General features: G+C 28.9%; 1 protein-coding gene across 1 annotated transcript; it reads left to right on the top strand.

The window, feature by feature from the left end:
* The first annotated feature begins 6,647 nt into the window (after positions 1-6,647).
* On the top strand, positions 6,648-7,861 carry LOC107614410 (uncharacterized). The gene has a single exon (XM_016316623.3). The coding sequence runs from the start codon at positions 6,874-6,876 to the stop codon at positions 7,597-7,599; it is 726 nt and encodes a 241-aa protein (XP_016172109.1). The 5' UTR covers positions 6,648-6,873; the 3' UTR covers positions 7,600-7,861.
* The last annotated feature ends 9,195 nt before the right edge of the window (positions 7,862-17,056 follow it).

The raw sequence follows: 17,056 nt of genomic DNA, 5'->3' as shown, positions 1-17,056 counted from the left end.
AATTCAATTTTTTTAATTTAATAATTCAACAATATATTTTAATTATATATAATTAGAATATGCTTTCTCTTCTTTTTTATTTTGTGTTTTGGGTGTAATGTTTGTAATTTCTTTATTTTTATTTTTTCTATCTTAATTTACTAAATATTTTTATAATTTTGTTTTATATCAATTATTTTTTATGTATTTTGATTAATAGAATTATTTTTTAAAGACATTTTAAATTTGTTATAATATTTTTATAAAAGTTAATTAATAGATTCTTCTTCAAAATTTTTTTCTTGAAATTTGTTTAATGAGATCGTATTTTAATTTTTCTCCTTTATCTGTTATATTCATTAATTATATTAATTTTTTATTACAATACATTTTTTATTTATTTCACACATTATTTGTTTTATCTTCTTTTACTTCTTTTAATTGTTCTCTTTATTTTATTTTTTATTTTTTATTTTATTTTTACTCCTCATATAAATTTATTATAATTCATCACATGCATGTTCTTTTTAAATTTACGTGACTTTTTTAGGTTATATTTTACCATTGATGCTCTATATTGTTTAGTGTGTTTGTTTTTAATTTTTTAGTTATCTGTAAATATATTTATAAAAATATAATTTTATTTTGTCCAGTATTTACTATCACGTTTAGTAGATAAATAATAAAATTTTCATTTATTGTTATATTGATTGAGTTTAAAGATTTTATTTCTACTTTTATACATTTATTTATATTATATGATTTGTATTTGTGTTAGTGACATCACGACGGTTCATACATTTTAATATTTGTGTAACAAATCTTATAAATTATTTTTACAAGTTATAATTTATTTTTGTTTTATCTAGATATTCAATTTTTAATAATAATTTTTATTTATTTATAAATATATTATTTCCTATTTTTATTTAAAAAATTATAAAATAGTAAATATAAATTTTTTTAATTTTATCCTTAATATATATTTAGTTTGAGTTTTATTCTTGATATTTCAATATGTTTCAGTTATATTACTAAATAAATAACATTAAGTATAAATAATTAATTATACTAATTATTTGATTTGACCAAAATAAATATTAAATTATTTAATAAATAATGAATAAGAAAATGAAATAAATGAATTTAATTTAAATTTTTACCTATTATTTTATATATATAAAATTAGAATGTATTTTATACTTTCTTTTTTTTATATGTCCGTTATAATCTTTATAATTTCTTTATTTTGTCAAAAATTTCTATGATTTTGTTTTGTATATTTTTTTTATGTATTTTGATTAATAGTTTTTAAGGGTGTTACTATTTTATGAGAATGATATAGCTTGAACTTTGGTTATCTAAGAATTTACTAAGTGGCTAGAGTAGTTTTACGTCACGAACCAACAAATGCTAGCAATTGGAATGATAAAAAAGGCTAGCCAATCTGAAACTAAATGGGGATCAATAAAATTTTTACAGGTGAAGACCTATCCACGTGAAATAGACTGAGATGCTCTTCAAGGAACCCATTAAATCCACATGAATATAAATTACTGATTTATCCTTATATATATATATATATATATATATATATATATATATATATATATATATATATATATATATATATATATATATATATATATATATTAAATTTGGTAATCCTAATTTTTGTCCCTAATTTAAACTCTTTTTTTTCTTTTTAAACTCATCCTTAGCCTTGATTTTGTATCTACTTTTTTCTAATTCACTTTTTCTGCCTCTTAAGTTCGTCATTATGTCATTTAGTCTCGCTCTAAAATATTATATTATGTTATTATGTTGGAAGATATTTTTATATTTTTTTTAAATGTTATTTTTTATAATGAATATATTATGAGTTGTGTTGAAGTATATTGAATTGATTATTTTATTATTATTATTATTATTATTATTATATTATAGTTTTTTTGTTATTTTTTTCAAAAATTTTCAAAGAATATCCATAAATAATTGTGGGTATCTGCATTCGTTAAGGGGATAATTAAATAGGGAGACTTGCAACAAAGATGGAGAGCAAACGGGGTTTTTTTTTTTTTTAAACGGGAGTGAATGACGGGAAAAAGGGTCCGCCGCTGCGCCCACACGAGTATCTATTACTATATCTAACTAACAACAAAAATTCAATTTGAGCCGATTTGAAATAGGACACGTGAACTTTATCTGCATCAGATTTTAAGATAATGAACCTAATTCGGATTTAGGATCCTAACAATAGACCTAGGTTAGATCTTACTCACTTGACTTAATATTTTGAGTCATTACTGTAATAAATACTATACTATTAAATATGATTATATTTAGTATATATAAAAATTAGGTATACTTACAATAGATTTTATAATCAAACTAAAAAAATTCTAATTATATTTTTTTATTATTTTAAATGTTATTTACTATCTTATTGAAAAAAGTGAATAATAATAATCACTTACATAATTAAAATAGATCATCCTAATATATACATGACACTACATATATCAAGAATTATTATATGTGATAAATTATTTCTTTATTTTTCTAAAGATAATTTATATGTAAATTAACTAATCTTTATAACATACGATCTATTGCATAATTTTTCTCCTCTTAATATGAATAAATTGATGAATTTAATATATAAAATATAATTTATAGTATTTAACTTACGAAATAAGTAACTTAAGCCATTATCTAAGACAATAAATATAATAGTATAAATACCTACATATTTATTAGTATTTAAAAAATAAACAAATAATATAAACATAATTTTTTTGGTAGAAAAATAATAATGAAAGTTATTAATTAAGTTAATTACATAATAAAAAATTATAAATAATTTTTTAAATAATAATAAAAAATAAGATCACTATTTTCACATACTACAAAGTTTATAAAAAAATTTAAACAATAAATTAATCCTCAATAAATTATACATTAACTCTGTTAAAAAAAATTAAATGATATATTAGATATTATTATTTGTGTACTATAATTAATATATATATATATATATATATATATATATATATAATCGATTATTAAGTTATAATTAATTTCTAACTCAATTTTTGGTAATTAAATGCTGATTTTTTGTTTTTGTTAAATGCTGATATTTTGCTGATATTAATTTCTAACTCAATTAATTTCTAACTCAATTTTTGAAATTATTAAATGCTGGTATTTTGCAGCTAACTAATTTTATTTTTGTTATTAAAATTTTAAAAAAGATGAGTTGTTAATCAATTCTGAATTCAAATTTAAATTTAAATTTGTGTAAAAAAATATTTTAAATTTGTTTTCACTAACTAGAATTAATTTTAAAATAAAAAATTATTTTGTACATCATATTATAAAATAGTGTAATCATTCATCTTTTTAATGGAAATTATTGTCAAATAAAATGATATAAAAATGAAAAAAAATATATTCAAATCTAGGAATAATAATTTATTTTTTAATAGAATAAATTATATATTGAATAACAAAAGTTATTATAGTTTCTTTTTACACAATTTAATATACTCAACTACCGTGTTTTGGTAATATTACCAAAAGATATTAATCAATTTAATAGTTTTTGTAATGACATAAATTTATAAGTTTAGAAGCTAAAAAATCATGTCATAAAATATAAAATTTTAACCGGTAATAACGTTGATCATATTGTTTGACTTCCTGAATGAATATGATACCAATAAATAAAACTATCACAGTCAAATTTTAACAAAGACAAATCTCCATAAGTATTGCTATCATCAATGAGAATTGTTCTACTTTCAAGACAAATACTATTTTCTTTCACTGTATTTTTCAACTCGGCAGGTCGAGAACTAATCTTCCACGAATTGAAACTCCATTTATTAAGGGTTTGCAGCTGGCCAATGAGTTGTTACATACACAAGGCAGGATTTGAAACTCTAATACTTACTTAGGTAGATAAATAAGATGACCAATTAATCACTCAATTAATCCAAATCAGTTAAGACAAATACTAATTATTTTAAATATTTTTAATATTATAAATAATTAAACTTTGATTTTAATTATAACTTTATAAAATATTTATAATAATAATTATTATATATTTTTTTTATTTAATCTCTTTTAATAAAAAAATTTATATATTTTTATTAATTATCCCGTACAGTGTACGGAAACCTACACTAATATCATATAAAAATATTTTAGAAATAGGTCCAATTTATTAGATAATGATACCTTTAAAAGTACTTTATTTTATATTATTTTCTTATAAGAATATATAATACTTAATTAATTACTTGCCATAATCAGATGTTTGTTAGTAAATTATTAAGGCAATTATTAAATATGTTTCTTAAAGCATCCAAGTTTTTTTTTATATAATAAAAATGATATATTAAAAATATTTTTTTTATAATTTTCTAATAAGAATGAGTAGCACTTATCATAATTTTATTTTTAATAAAAAATTTTATTATATTGAAGTAAGTCTCAATAATAATAATAATAATAATAATAATAATAATAATAATAATGTTTTAAAAATATTATCAATATCATTTTTCGTTTAGAAATATTTTTGTTTCAACATTTACATTTTATTTCAATTTTATTCCTAACGTTTTATTTTAACATTTCAATAATCTCAATTATACTCTGGCTTTGACAATATTTGACGTGGCAATTATATGTTAATGTGTCATTAACACGTTAGTGTATGAGTATCATATGTCAGCGACATATCATTACACAATTGTCACTTTAGCATCTCCGTTAATAATATTATCCCTTAAGGATATAATTGAATCATATTTAAAATTAAGGATAAAATTATAATAAATTAAACGTTAAAGTGTATTTTTTAAATTTTTAAAAATTTTAAAAATAAAAAGTATATTTTATCATTCTAATTAATATATATATAAAAATCAAATTAAATAAGAAGTTAAATTTTTTTAGAAAACTTTTGAAAATGTTGAGAATAAAAACATCCATAAAATTACTATAAAACTAAAGAATTGCAAAATGCTATAGTATTGTACTCGATTTTTTACATTTTTTTTTGGGTATTTTTCAACTCGGTAAATAAAAAATTAATTTATCGTAGATAGATCTAAACTTTATTTTAAAGTTTTGTCTCTCATCAATAAATTATTATATGTACAAGGTGAGATTCGAATAATTGACACTTAAAAAAAGTAAGCATGATTAGACTATACCTAAATCTTCGTTCTTTTTTGGTTTTGTGAGATGGATTTGAACATTTCTAATTATAGGCATTATATTACAAATTCACTCATATTACATACTCATACACTCAATACTTTGGATTTGGATTATATAAAGTTTAAATTTTTATTTTAAAGAGTAAAGTGTGATCTTCTACCCTTAAATAGTTTTTCTTTCATATTTATTTTTGATCCCACTTATAAAATAAATGGTGAGAGATCACACTTTACTCTTTAAAGTGAAATTCAAACTTTAGAGGATCCAAATTACAATACTTTTAAAGAGTTTTTGTCTACCATTTGGTAATGCTAAAGTTCGAATCCAAGTATAGTATTTTAAGAGGCATGCTTCCAACAAAACCAAAAAAAGAAAAAAACATATTAATATGTTATTTCAATTAGATCTTTATTATATATAATTTTTTAAATCAAATTACGTAAGAAGAGGCTCGAACCCTAAACCTCCCATTCGGAGAGAGGACATATGCCATTTTAGCGATGTATACCTAAATCTTTAACGTAGTTGTTCAAACACGCCGCATCCAATCTGAATCCCGAAAGTAGTGTCCTTCTGAATTATTGGTGGGTCAATAGGAAGATCAAAGGGAAACCTATCAGGAAGGGACCATCGGAAAGTTGAATTCTAAGTCCCAAAAAAAAAGAAAGTTGAATTGAAGCCTTCAAAGTGTTTGGCGAATATAAAGCAAATCAAGATTAGTGCATGGCGCTTTCTTACCGAGTAAGTAATGGTTTACAAAACTGTGACAGGTACAAGTGGTTTCCAAGTACACCAACTACCATGCACTCCAGTAAGATATTGCCACATTACCAAAGGAGCCTTTATTGTGCTTTCTTTTCAATCATTAGTAGGTGAAGTGATTTTGAGTCTAAGATGCATTATTTGTGGTTACATTTTTTAATTTAAAGGTAAAATAAAGTTGAGGTGTAAAAGAAAAGCTATGTGTATATCACTCTTCTATTTCTTCTTTTTTCTTTTTTTTTTTTTTTTTTTTTTTTTTTTTTTTTTTTTTGAATGTGTGCTATCACTCTTCTATACACCATAACCAGTTCTCTCTCCTCTAATCAAAATATAAAAGAAAATAAATTTGAGACTCCACGTTTTATCTTAAAACTTTGCCATTGTTACTTTTGAGTCTTGAACAAATTCTAAAATGAGACTAACACTTGTCCGCAATAATGGCATGCATCTCTTTAAGGGAGGAAACCCCACAAAAAAAATCAAACATTACTTTTTCCTAGTGGACGAAAACCTGATTTGTCTTTGCTTAATATGAGGAATATAATGCTAATATAGTTTAGTGCGCATTATATTATAAGGACCCAAATGACTGAAAGAGAGTATATCATTAAAGAGATAAAAAGATAAGGATTAAATTGTACATATCTATATATAAAAGGAAGGGCATCCCTCATGAAACGTAGCTAAAGAAAATACTTCACATAGTAACAATGAGAGCTTTACTTCCTCTACGATCTTTTTCCATGATTTCAAACCTTGAAGCTGCTGCAGTTTCTTATATAGCTGCGGTACATATATCCTATGTCTTCAGATGACTAGCTTGTTCTGTGGCACACTAAATTGTATTCAATACAAAAAAAATTAGGGTTTAAGGTTTAATCTTATTGCCCTCAAACTATGGGTTCACTCAAGCACCGAAAAGGGAAGTTCCACACAATCCTGAAACATCACCATCTCCGGACAATCGCAACATTGTTCCATTACGCAGAGTTTTGTGTCGTTTTGGTCTTGATTTTCAGGTTATCGATCAAACTCCCAATGGCTCTCAAAAACTCGAGCGAGTATTTAGGTGGCTTCGTAGTTACCCCTCGCTTTGTTTTCTTGCTCGGAAACTTCATAATCGTCGCACTATTCGTCCAATCTGGTCATTTCTCAAGTAACGGTTCCTCTACACACAGTTCAGAAACTGTTCTTTATGAGGAGTTCATCCAAAAGAGTAGTAGTTATATAAACAAAGAAATTCAAGAAAATAAAAATGAGCCCGGAAAAGACCAAAACAAAGAAAGAACAGAGAGCATCAAACGTAATCAGAATGTTGATGCAAACCGGGTTAGCTTAATGTGTAACGAAATCCATGGTGAGAAGATAACAAAAGGGGTTATTTGTTTGGAGGAAAAGAAGGAGTACAGAAGGTGTCGATCAGATATTTTGAGGCACGTGGAGAGAGAGAAACCGCGTCACGTGCTGTATAGGTGTGAGTCGGTGAAGAACAGAGGAAATGTTGGAATTTCCGGTTCGTATCCTGAGGATGGAATGAGTAACGATGAGTTTCGACGCACTATAGAGGCTTTCATTGCTCGCCAACAGAGACTCAGAAGACAAGAACAATGCTTCATAGCTTAGAATTCAGAAAAGTCTTAGTTCTATGTTTTGAAGCTTGCAAATTGAAGTGGTGACTATACCTGTAATTGCTTCTGTTTTACCCCTTTTTTTTTTTTTATGAAAAATGTAAATGAAGGTTAAAAATGTGAGTATAGACTATAGTTTTGATTTGAAAATGGTGAAACCTTTTTACATCCACCTAACCCAATTGTATCACATAGTAGAAACTCTATATGTTCGTCAATAATATTAAAGTGAAATTCACGTGGAGTTTATCGTGAAATTGATATTTAAGAACTATTAGATAATTTGATAAATTTAATTAATTTATTATCTAATAATTTTTTAACTATAAACTCGCGTGAAGACAATTAGACGTGAGTTTTCGTCTAATATTAAACTTAATCACGCTCTATTTTACTCTTCAATTTTTTGTTAAGATATATTTTGTAGAAATGATCGAATTAGACTGATGAACTACTTTTATAGATTTTATCATAAACCTAATCAATTATTTCTTACGAAAATTAACAATTCAAATCATACTAACTCAAGAAATTCTCCATTTTAATAAAAAATTGTTTACGAGTGTTAGGTGAAAATACTATTATATAAACAAAAGATATTCAAATTGTGCAAACTTTATATCCACACATCCATGATGAATCAAGCTTTCTAATTGTCCATGCTTCAAGCTTTTCTATGTTGTCTAACTTTAGAAAGAAAGGTTGAACTAAGGCTGCTCTGTTTACCAAAATAGGTCTATATTAAGGTTTCAAGCATTAAACAATAATAGGGTTGATAATTCTAATAACCTAGCCCTAATTGATTAGGCCATTATCACAGATTTTGTCAATTAAATGTTAGGTTGTTTGGCACGCAAGTAATGCCTAAAAATCTGAACCAATTGCTAGTTCAGCCCTTAATATTCAATACTAGTCTCGAACAATTTCATTCTATCCACTAACTTGTTCATCAAACTTTACAAACCTAGTTTCTAGTAATCAAACATGAGCATCATCATTAAACTAGAAAGTTAGCAACCATTGATCCTCAATTCAGTCCATATAGTCCTCATGCAATCATCATATACATCACATGCATTAAAAAAATCTAAGCACGTTATTAAGTAAATCCTACTCGTTGGTGGGATAAATATGAACTTTGTTGATGAAGAAGGTGGTGGCTCGGGTGTGCCACAACCACGAAAGCTGCAACAACTCCTCTCCCTCCTTCTTGTGGTGAAGAAAATGATGGTGACGGCGACTTGGCGAGGTGGTGGTATTGGTGGTGATTGTGTGGCAGTAGCTTTTCCACTTACAAACGGACTTGTTTTTTATTTATTAAAAGGTGTTTGTTTCAATACAATGATAAATTTATATGTACCTATATGTTAAAAATATGGACAAATAATAACAAGTCATGTGGAATTTATTTTTCACATCAATATCTAATTTTTTTTTAAAAAAATATATTATATCACTACTTTTACTAAAACTCTCTTTTAATTAAATAAAAATATAAAAAAATATTTTTTATTTAATTTTACAAAAGTCTTAAATATTCTTACTTTATTCGATTAGACAAAAATATTCTTTTAAATCAATCAAACTTTAAAATTTAACTAATCCTAATTTTATATTTTTAAATAATTTAAACAACAAAACAAAAATATATCTGAGAAACAAAAAAAAATTGTTCTTTTCATTTGGGTTTCAGAAACCTTTTCATCTTCTCAAATTTTCTCGTGTTCTTCTCTCCTCTTCGTATCTCTCTCTCTCTCTTCTCCCCCTGGAACTCAGTCTCTCTCATCTCTCTCACCGGCGTCGCATTGAAACTCTCTCTCTCTCTCTCTCTCTCTCTCTCTCTCTCTCTCTCTCTCTCTCTCTCTCTCTCTCTCTCTCTCTCTCTCTCTCTCTCTCTGGTCTCACAATCAAGGTCGTCGTCGCTCTTTGTGTCATCGGTCATCACCGTCTTGCACCAATCCTGCGCTTCGTCACCATCGTCAGCCTCTCCCTTCCAGTAACTCCCTCTCTGTGATTTCTATGATTTTAATTATTAAAGCATTGTTGTGATTTTTGTAATTAATGTAACTTGATTTGATTTCTATGATTTTATATTAATTGTTGTTAATTTTGACAAAATAAAAAACTTAAGCATCAATTTTATATTAGTTGTTGTTAATTTATGTACAATCACGTCCATTCTTAGCTCAGAAGGAAGCCCGTGGAAGATACGAGACTGCCCTGCTTCAACTCAAAAAGGACCCTCATCATCTTGTTCTTGTTGCTAAGGACAGCCACCACAGGCTTCCAAAAAGAAATTGTAACGGCATTTAAGCTGGAAGAAGCAAAATGATGATTGTGAAAACCCAGAAACAGAAACACCCAATATTAACATTATTGCCATGCTTCTCTACTGTTTGACTTTTTATCCTTTCTTCAACCTTCACATCTTTTAACTCCTTCAATCTTATTAATATTTTGTTTTCTTGTTGAAAACAACATTTTCCTCCATGGTGGACGGAAAGAACGAAGAGATGTCCACTTCCGAGCTATCTGATGGGGCAAGAATTCACTATATTTTTCAATCCATCTTTGTGAACAGTTTAGAGATATAATTTGGTATTTACATATGGTAGAAAGCTCTAATAAAAAATGAGATATAGGTATAAAATGACACAAAGACGAGGATATGGATATTTCTAAGTTTTATAACACCACATGACAAATGAGTATGAAATTAACTTAAAAACAGAATTCTAAACTTAGTTAGTTATTATAAAATTATTTGTATTTATCTAAATACTATTTTCAATCTATCTATCTTTCCTTGCTTTATCATTTCTTCCTTTGATGATGCAGCAAGCTATGGCAATGCAATAATTCCAGCAAGCTCTGCTTATGCAACAAACCATGATTGCACAGCAGGCTACAAATAAATCCGCCACCATGAAGTCTGCAATAGTGTTAGCGGCAGCCCGAGCTGCTGAAATAAGTAAGAAACTGAAAGTTGATGGACCTGAAAATGAAGAGAAAGAAATAAAATAGAAATCCAGGTCTGTTTACCTTATCAATTTTTTCTAGTGTAATTGTTTTATCGGTGCTTCTTGACTATTCATTTTTAATGTTTTTATTGTTGCAACTAATTCATTTTAGGGTGCCCTACATAAGTATCATGAATCCATTAAAGTAATGCTTGAAATAGATTTATAAGTTTGGTAAAGGTGCCTAAGGTTTCTGTCATTTTAATGTTTTAGGGAAAAAAATCATAATCTTGTCTCCATTTTAAAAGTTCCCATTCGGTAGTATATGTTTTACTATATTTAAGAGTTTGGGTTTAGTGCGAGTGTAATGCATCCTTTGCTTTTTTTATCTATATATATATATATATATATATATATATATATATATATATATATATATATATATATATATATATATTACACAATTGCCTTTGTATTATAGAAGCTTGCAATTTTATGTGCCATAGCTGTGAGGTTGAGTAGCATATCTCTTTATTGTGGATATGCATTCTCATCAATCTTAAAGGTTTCCCCCTCAATGTATGCAATTACTATGCATAGTATTTTAAAATTGTTGCATGTTGACCTGTCTTTAAAATAGATGGCTGAATGACTGTGGAACAAGTAAAGTTTAGATTGTGGTGACAAAAACTTGTTTGTATATTATTTCTTTTTGTCCTTCATTTTCATATGCTAACAAAGGTCTTTAATTCATTAATTCAAGCTTGTAGCTTATGTATATTTCTGAGGTAAACAAAATAGGCATTTTTTTATTCCATATCATCTTTTAACAACACACGATTTCACTATTTAAAACCTTATTCACCAACAAGAAGCTAATAATTACACTGGATATGCTTTTGAAGTTAAACAACTTGAAGTTTGACTTTGCATTCTTAAGCAGAGGAGTAAGACAACCAAAAAAAGCAATAATCAGGAGGAATCTGCAGGATTATTATTACGGTGAAAAACTCGGTTATGAAGTTTGGAGACAATTCAAATTGTCAGGATACGAGAATGAGGCATGGCTCTTACATGGAGAGTGAAACAAAAATACTGGAATTTGTGGTTCCGAGTAAGCTCCATGGAATTGCTTCACAAAAATTGTTCAATATTGTTGAGCGTTTGCTTTCCCAAGCTGTGTTCAAAGCACTGTTTTATTTTTATTTTTTATTTTATCTGATAAATAATGTGCAATTATGCTCCTGAATCTTGATCTGTTGATTTCACAATGAATCCTGAATCCTAAATAATATAATATTACTAGAATACATTATAAAGTATAATTAATTTGCCTCTCCGCGCATTGCACAGGTTTCACTCTAGTTGATATTGAAGGCAAATGTTAGAATAGAAATTATAGTAGTTTCATTGTTGATGTTACTTCTAAATTTTAACTTTGGTTATTTCATGTATCTTTGATTTTTGTTGAAAACAGTTCCTGTTTTTCATAATCGTTGATATTTTCTCACTGAACAAAATGAGTCAATTATTTATTAATTCTTAATGAAGTAGTTTGGGTGTAAAGTGAAGCCTTCATTTATTCAGACATGTGTGACTTCAGATTTTAAATTGATGAGATTCATAAATTTTATTTCTATTTGAATGAGTTTTATCCTTTGCTAGTAAGTTTTAATAATATTCTAAATATGAGGACTTGCCTAGCTTACAACATAGAAGTGGTTCTAGGAATAGAAATGCTAGAGTAAAAATTAAGTTTCATCTAAATTCAAATATAATTGAATTAAAGACAGAAACATGAATTTTCAAAAAAAGTCCATAGAAAATATAGTGCATAATTATTTGTTTTAAGTAAAAGAGATGAAACTAACACCTCTTAATATAAATCAAACATGACTACATGACAATTACGAATTTTTAATTTTTGTTTGACTCTTTTTGTTTATACTTATTGTAATTCCTGGTAGCAGAGTCAATGACATTATGCAGCATCAAGTTGTGGGGTCTTAGAATCAAATCCAATGCAAATCGCATCCTTGTACCATTATTAACCTAAAAAATATAAATATATTAGGTTACCGACAAAACCATACACATTAGTAAATGAGGTACTATTTTTTTCAGCAAAAGAAATTACATTTATTGCATAATTATACGTCTTTTTGTAGTTTGTCATCCAGGTTGCTACCCATACCCCACAATCATTATTGTGTTAAATAAGACGTGATTAGCTTATGCAGATAAATATTTCAAAGAGAAAAATACAAATACAGATATTCATTACGAGCCAGGAGCTTGTTCTCCTATTTCTAGCGTACCCACAAATGTAAAATCAAATATACTTTGCCTAAATAGAGTGTTGTATTTATAGAATGAGTCATTTTTGAGTATATCTTCCAGATATTTTGCCTATTCAATTTGGGAAAAAAATTAAATAAAGGATGATATTTGAAATTTTTAAAAGATGTCATAAAAGTAAAAATGGAGAAATTTGATTTATCAGCTTTACAATATTCGATCTCTTTCCCTCTTTATTTGAAACAATCGGTAGAGAGTCTAGCAGAATTGTTTGATGATTGCACAAATAAAAGACAACCAAATAAAAATGCGTGTTGTTCTCGTTAACAGGTAAAAAATTCTAGTACCAACTTTCGCGTATTAGAATATTACTAGATACAAAAAATTTTAAAATAAAAAGTCTAGATTAATTCATAAAAATAAAGGCCAATAAACAATGAAAAAAATACAATAAATCATAAACCTTTTTTATACCTTCATCAACTTTTTTCACGAATTCTTTTTGATAATATTTTTAACAAAATTTCAATTTTGGTATCACATTCCAGTATGAATTGCTGAAATTAATAGTTAGGGGCTAAGTCAATGACACCAATTATACAATAAGATAAAATAAATAAAAATTATAACAAGCCTGAAAAAGATATGGCGCACCGAAAACACAACTGGCAAATACCAGTGTGTTTGAAATCCTATTCCTTTTCTCCTGCACGATTAACATAGTAGCCACCAAATTCAACACCTATGTGGTAATTAAGAAATTTATTAAGAATTGAAAGTATGCTAGAGTTAGTAACTTAATTATGCACTTACATCTCGATGCACCCATTCTTTAGAAATTAATGACTTGAAGTTGTCACGAGTTTCGCTAAATTTGTTTGTTGTCGTCAATACCTCATCACTATAAACATGAAACATATTAATATTGTATTATTTTTTAAAGCTTTAATAGATAGATAATGAGATATGTAACCTTCTTTTATTTGGTGCAAACACGTAGGTTGCCATTTCAATATCTTAGTCATCTAAATTCATGTATGCAGGAGGCTTAAATAAAACCGGGATCCACTGCAAAATAAAAAAATTGGTGAAATTACTAAGTTTTGTAAGCTTAGATGATCGACGCGAATTCTTGTGATATGCAAACTTACAGATGGCCATTCAATTCTCCGTTTATTGTACTCGGCCTTTTTGTTGTTTAGGGTATGCATGCAGATAGAATATCCACTTGGTGTACTCTTTTTAAGAGTGCCTTTTGCTCCTTGATAAATTCATATTTTATTATGTATTTTGTGCTCAATTTAAGTGATTTATTCAATATTTCACTCACTTATTCATGTAATTTGCATGGTTTTACTTTCCCTTCCTTATTATGTGATATATGTGAAAAACATGTTTCATATGCTTTAGAAATATTAAAATTAATCATCCTTTATTACCATTCGATACCGTGATTTGTGTGTTGAGTGCTTTCAGACTTTATAGGGCAGGAATGACTTAAAGGATGGAAAGGAAACATACAAAAATGGAAGGAAAGCACAAAAATGGAGTTTTGAAGAAAAAGGCAGTGACGCGAACGCATGGACGAAGCGGCTGTGTGCCCAGCGCGAAAGGCAGCGACGCGGACGCTTGACTGACGCGGACGCGTGCCTTGAGCAGAACGCAAATGATGCGTACGCATGAGCGAAGCGAACGCGTGATAAGGAAAACTCCCAGATGACGCGACCGCGTGACCCATGCGGACGCGTGACAGACGCCACGCACTAGAAACTGCAGAAAACGCCCCCCAGCGACTTCTGAAGCCCTTTTGGCCCAGATCCAAGACCAGAAAACACAGATTAGAGGTTATAAAGTGGGGGAATGCATCCATTCATAGGGGGATTCGATTATTCACTTTTCATAGTTTAGATGTAGTTTTTGGAGATAGAGGTTCTCTCCTCTCTCTTAGGTTTTAGGATTAGGATTCCTCTTAAAGGAATTAGGATTTCTTATTATTTCAACTTATTATTTCAACTTCCTCTCAGGTTCAATATTCCTTTTACTTTATATTTCTCCTTTACTTTCAGATACGTTAATGCTTTTATTTAATTACTTATGTTGCCAAATTGGCTTATGAACCATTCATGTTAGGATTTTCTTTATTTGATATAAATTGAGGTATTTCATATTTATGATTCTTATTTAGCTTTTTATATTCTTGGCTTTGATTGATTAACTGGAGGCTCTTGAGTTATCAAACTTATCGTGATTGTTAATTGTTATTTTTGCTAATTGAATTGAATTCCACTAACTCTAGTCTTTCCTTAGGAGTTGGCTAAGACTTGGGGATCTAACTAATTAGTCCACTTGACTTTTCCTTGCTTTCGTAAAGGTTAACTAAGTGGGATTAAACTCAATTCTCATAAGGATAACTAGGATAGAACTTCCAAATTTTCATACCTTGCCAAGAGTTTTATTAGATATTAATTTATTAATTCCTGCAACTTATTTTCCTTGTTCAAACCTTTCAAAATCCAAAAACATTGTTTTCCATAACTAATAATAAGAACACCTCCCTACAATTTCTTGAGAAGATGACCCGAGGTTTGAATACGTCGGTTTAAATTTTATTGGGTTTGTTACTTATGACAACCAAAACGTTTGTATGAAAAGATGATTGCTTGGTTTAGAAACTATACTTGCAACGAAAATTTATTCTGAATTCTAAACCGTCAATCATTCGTTCTTCAAAATGGCGCCGTTGCCGGGGAATTGCAAATGTGTGCCTTATTATTGGTTATTGTAAATATTTTTTTTCTTTTACTTGTTTATTTGTTTTTGTTTTTCCCTTTTATTTCTATTAGTTACTATGAATTCTCATCCATCTCGCTTTGAGTTTGGTTCTAAATTTGTTGAAAGGAGTGGAAGCTATAACAGGAATATGCATCAAGGTCTAAGCAATCAAAGATGGATGGAGCCAAGAGGACCTGATCAACCCTTTAGGCAACAACACCCCCCAAGATATCGTGGGCAATGACCACTCTACAATGCATACCAAGCTGATAGATATGGTGGACCACCTTGTAATTACCAACAAGCCCCACCCTGTGCTTATAGACCATCCTCTCAACGTAGCTTTGAACCACCACACTCACAAATTCCTTTTCACCATTCACCACTATGTGACCCTTATTCACCACAATCCCAATCCAATTACTCCCAAGAACCACCACAATCCTATTATGAACCCTCATATCCGCCCCAACCTCCAATGAATGACAAACTTCGTGTTCTTCTTCGAGGGCAAGCGAAGATGCAAAGGGACGTACTGGAACTCACTACTGCCTTAACCGAGGTAGTAAATATAATAGCCTCCCGACATCTAAGCACTCAAAGTACTCCCATGGTTACATGTGGAAAATCAAAAGAAGAGTGTAGCATGAAGGAGACACTAGAAACTTCGGTGGACAATGAGGAGCATGGCTTTGTATTGGAACAAGTGGAGGAAGCCATAATAGTTGTAGAGGAAGAAGTGGTTGAAGATTTAGGAGATGCTGAACCTCCATGGGAATCGAGAACTGTAAAGGATTCCGCTGAGAAGTTCGAATTTGATGCCAGGAAGGATAGTGCACAACCTCTAATGCATATACCTTGTGAAAAATTGGACGGAACAGACCAAGAAATTGATTCCATAGGTAGTGATGATCATGAATCAAGCTCTCCTAGTCACGCACTTACATCCGCAACTGAACTCCTTGATCGTGAAGAACCGTATCCAAGTGAATACGAAGATGACGTCGAGCTAGATTTCTCTCAACCTCCAACGTATGACTTAAGTGACGAGGAAGACATAGAAGACTTTGATCAGGACGCAGTTGCAGTTGAAGAATTTTGCAAAGAAGTGGAGGAATTCGCAGAAGAATACAAGGGAGTAGAGCTTACAGAACCACTGGAAACACCTATCCCAAGGCCATTACCACCTAATACAAGCTTCAAGTGGGTACAATCCTTAACCTTTATCTTTACTTTTCCACTTGAATATGGTTTGCTTGAAACAGATGGCCAGCTTAGAGCTCTCTGCGGCTTTAAGAGTAAGAGGAAAATGGCTCGTGCTCAGAGCTGGTGTGCAAGATTCAATAAGGTTCCACGCTTCAATTCGAAGTGCACGGATTGGTACCAAGTTCAATTGAATGGGTCTCAGAAGACGTTTGGTCA

The sequence above is a fragment of the Arachis ipaensis genome, chromosome B8, assembly GCF_059453495.1.
Source record: "Arachis ipaensis isolate K30076 ecotype BB chromosome B8, ASM5945349v1, whole genome shotgun sequence".
Classification (NCBI taxonomy): domain Eukaryota; kingdom Viridiplantae; phylum Streptophyta; class Magnoliopsida; order Fabales; family Fabaceae; genus Arachis; species Arachis ipaensis.
This window is presented reverse-complemented; position numbering and strand designations above follow the sequence as displayed.

Bases quoted from the DNA above. Each gene is read 5' to 3' on its own strand.
- LOC107614410 (XM_016316623.3), top strand. From the start codon at position 6,874: ATGGGTTCACTCAAGCACCGAAAAGGGAAGTTCCACACAATCCTGAAA.